Source organism: Phaethon lepturus, unplaced genomic scaffold (assembly GCF_000687285.1).
Source record: "Phaethon lepturus isolate BGI_N335 unplaced genomic scaffold, ASM68728v1 scaffold458, whole genome shotgun sequence".
Lineage (NCBI taxonomy): Eukaryota > Metazoa > Chordata > Aves > Phaethontiformes > Phaethontidae > Phaethon > Phaethon lepturus.
This window is the reverse complement of record NW_010559448.1, coordinates 1954-4026: the sequence shown is the minus strand read 5'-3', so window position 1 is coordinate 4026 and position 2073 is coordinate 1954. Positions and strand designations below refer to the sequence as shown.

At 58.2% G+C, this 2073-nt stretch overlaps 1 protein-coding gene across 1 annotated transcript; it reads right to left on the bottom strand.

The window, feature by feature from the left end:
- Positions 1 to 296: 296 nt before the first annotated feature.
- On the bottom strand, positions 297 to 1835 carry SUPT16H (suppressor of Ty 16 homolog (S. cerevisiae); the record flags this gene model as incomplete). The annotated part of the gene is made up of 4 exons (XM_010293341.1): positions 1629 to 1835; positions 1379 to 1531; positions 537 to 683; positions 297 to 448 (listed from the first exon to the last, which is right to left on the bottom strand). Coding segments are annotated over exons 1-4 (659 nt in total), but the record flags the coding sequence as incomplete, so codon positions are not given.
- Positions 1836 to 2073: the final 238 nt, after the last annotated feature.

The following is a 2073-nucleotide window of genomic DNA, read 5'->3' as shown; positions in this document are numbered from 1 at the left end:
TTTTGGCGGGAAATGGGTGTTTTGGGGGAGAAAGAAGGGAAAATCGGCCATTTTGGAGGTTTTTTGCGGGAAAACGGGTGTTTTGGGGGAGAAAGAAGGGGAAATTGGCCACTTCGAGCTTTTTTTTTGAGGGAAATCACCCCGCGCCTTGACTTTTTTGAGGAGAAACGTGGGGAAACCGGCCCCTTTAGAGCTTCTTTTGGGGAAACTGCCCCCTCCCGGATGATTTTTAAAGCCCGAATCGCCCGTTTCGGCCTTTTTTTTGTGTGCCCCTCCCCCCCCGCCCCGGCTCCAACCTGACGACGCTGAACTTGAGGTTGTAGTTGCCGCCGCTCTGGATGATGGGGGGGTAACACATCTCCACCGCCGAGGGGTCGGCGCCCGCCAGGTACTTCTTCTCCTCGATGGCCTTCTCCACCGACTCGGCCAATTTACTGTGCCGGACTTTCTGGGGGTGACGACATCGTTATGACATCACCTACCCTGACGTCGCCTTTTTCGTTTTCGACGCCCGGCGCGGCGCTTGTTTTTCTGACCTCATCGGCGTCAACGATCTCCATCACCCGCTCCTTGAAGAATTTGGTGAAGACCTCGGAGGTGATGGCGGCCGCCTTGCGCATCAAGTTGAGTTCGCCGTCTTCTTTGGCCGCCATCGTGTAGGCCACCACGGCGCTGATGTCCACCTACGGGGGACGGCGTTGGGGACACGGTGGGGATGACGTTGGGGGGACGAAGTTGAGGGCAACGTTGGGGACGCTGGGGACGACGTTGGGGACAACGATGGGGACTTCGGGGCAACGTTGAGGACAATAATGGGGACGTTGAGGACGTTGGGGACAACGATGGGGACAACAACAATGGGGACGCTTGGGACAACGTTGGGGACAACGTTGAGGACGTTTGGGACAACATTGGGGCAATGATGGGGACAATGTCAAGGACGACGTTGGGGACGTCTGGGATGACACGGAGGGCAACATGGGGGACGATGTGGAGGACATTTGGGACAACGTGGAGGACGTTTGGGATGATGACAAAGACAACGTTGGGGACATTGGCACAACGTTGGGGACAACAGGACAACGTCGGGGACAACGTCAAGGACAACGCTGGAGACATTTGGGGCAAGTTTGGGGACACTTGGGACGCCGCTGGGGACAACGTCAAGGACATCTGGGACGAGGTTGGGGACGTTGAGGGCAACGTTGAGGACATTGGGGATGACGTTGAAGACAACATCGGGGACAACATCAAGGACAACGTCGAGGACATTTGGGACGACGTCGAAGACGACGTCGGGGACAACGTGGAGGACGACGTTGGGGACAACGTGGGGGACGGGAAGGTGGCCCCGGGGGACGCGGCGGCCCCCCCGGACCTTCTCGAAGCCCTCCTTGCTGAGACAGTCGTTCCAGCTCTTCATGAAGTCGCCGGGGAACTTGTCCTTGCTGAAGACGCCGATGCGCCTCCCGCCCTTGCTGGCCTTCAGCGCCTCGATCATCTTCTCGAAGTTGGCTTTGTTGCTCTCATTCTGAGGCAAAAAAAGGAGAAAACGGGCAAAAAAAAAAACCCCGAAAAATTAAATAAAGAGGCCTTCGGTCCCGCCCCCCACCGAGACGCTTCCGCGCCCCGCCCTCATCTCGCTCGCCGCCGCCGTTCGCGTCTTCGCGGTCATCCCAGCTCCTCCTTCGTCTTCGTCCCGCCGCCTCTTCCTCCTCCTCCGCCTGCCTTCCTCCCCAGCTCCGCCCCGTCCTCTTCGTCCCACCTCCCTGGAGGTCACACCTCCATCCTGTGCCCCCCTTCGTCTCCATCTTCATCTTCCTCTTCACTTCCATCCCGTCTCCACCTTCCTCTTCGCCTCCACCTTCATCCCATCTCCATCTTCATCTTCATCTCCGCCTCTACCCCGTCTCCACCTTCAACCCGTCTTCACTTTCCTCTTGGTCTCCTTCACCTTCATCTCCACCTCCACCCCCCCTCCACCTTCCTCTTCACCTCCACCTTCCTCTTCACCTCCGCCTTCCTCCCGTCCCCATCTTCTTCATCTCCACTTTCCTCCCTATCTCCACCTTC